This window comes from Papilio polytes, unplaced genomic scaffold (assembly GCF_000836215.1).
Source record: "Papilio polytes unplaced genomic scaffold, Ppol_1.0 DF822107.1, whole genome shotgun sequence".
NCBI lineage: Eukaryota > Metazoa > Arthropoda > Insecta > Lepidoptera > Papilionidae > Papilio > Papilio polytes.
Window position 1 is genome coordinate 1 of NW_013527097.1, and position 1,200 is coordinate 1,200.

Here is a 1,200-nt window from a genome sequence, read left to right on the forward strand (position 1 = left end):
CAATCCCACATGATAGTGCTGAGAATGCATCTCAATAAGGTACAGTTGTACGTTCACGCTATCGTATAAAAAATGCCTTGTTTAGCAGGAAATTGAACAACAATAGAACATCGGCATAGACGTCCCGTCCCTATTTGACAGCTGTCAATGTCATTCAGACGTATTGGAATAGCGCGCCATTCTGACGGAATCAGTAGCTCTGATAGTTTAAATTAATTACGCTAGTTACAATTACATTAATTGCTTATAATTACAAAGAATAAAATAAAAAACAGCGTAGGTTGTCTTCGCTGTAGTCTTTAATATATGAAATCAATTTTTAATTAACTTTTAAAAAGAGTAGGTTATTAAATTAATTTTTTTTTTCAGAGTGAGGATTACATAAATAAATGCTTGAACATTGTCCAAGGATGTGGCATACAATGTGAAGTAAGTAACTATTACATTTTTTTTTTAACAACAAGCATTTTTTTTCTAGCATTTTATTTACTAAAATATGAAGTAACTTAGTAAACCAAATAAATAAACCTACACTAACGGCTACCGTTAATATCCAAATAATGACTGTAACAGCCCAATTATGTAACTTCTAACTGCAAATTCCATAAAAATTATAAATTAAAACGAAGTGTTATTAAATTCAGTATTCGACGTTAATTGCAGCAGTATTACAATTTAAAAACAGAATATTAATTAATTCTTCAGACGATGCCGAAAGTAACCCGGTGGCGGCGCAAAGCGTTAGAAGAGATACACCGCGTACGCGACGACATTTACCACTCGCGGCGCTCCTACCGCGACCTGGTGCTGCACGGGCGACGCAAACATAATCACATACGACGGCACGCGACCGCTAGAGTTAACGCCGCGGTCACTGAACTAGCCGAATGTGCGAAGAATGGAGGCACACAGGACAAACATAATACAAACACTATGAATAATTTATCTAATCTTTAAGTTGTTATGATTTGGATGTTTTGATGACGAAGCGTATTTACTCTGGAACGTTAGAATAGATTTTCTATTCTGTGTTCTGTATTCTATGTAACGACAGGATGTTATTGTTTTAGTTCTGTTTCATAGTTTTAAATCCGCACTGTATTTATTTAATGTATTATATGTTGTAAAATAACTAACCTTTAATTCTGTTAACTAATTACTGCGTTGAAAGTTTAACTATCCATAGTACAAGTACAATAA

At 34.2% G+C, this 1,200-nt stretch overlaps 1 protein-coding gene across 1 annotated transcript; it reads left to right on the forward strand.

Annotated features, from left to right (window-relative positions):
- The first annotated feature begins 6 nt into the window (after positions 1–6).
- On the forward strand, positions 7–1,194 carry LOC106106804. The gene is made up of 3 exons (XM_013287463.1): positions 7–39; positions 370–429; positions 706–1,194. Exons 1-3 carry the CDS (start codon positions 10–12, stop codon positions 955–957), a joined length of 342 nt encoding a protein of 113 aa, XP_013142917.1. The 5' UTR covers positions 7–9; the 3' UTR covers positions 958–1,194.
- The last annotated feature ends 6 nt before the right edge of the window (positions 1,195–1,200 follow it).

Excerpts from the sequence above, each read along its gene's own strand:
- LOC106106804 (XM_013287463.1), top strand. The coding sequence starts at position 10 with ATGATAGTGCTGAGAATGCATCTCAATAAG. Across the intron at positions 40-369 it reads TGAGAATGCATCTCAATAAG|AGTGAGGATTACATAAATAA; the intron begins GTACAGTTGTAC and ends TTTTTTTTTCAG. Across the intron at positions 430-705 it reads GATGTGGCATACAATGTGAA|ACGATGCCGAAAGTAACCCG; the intron begins GTAAGTAACTAT and ends TTAATTCTTCAG.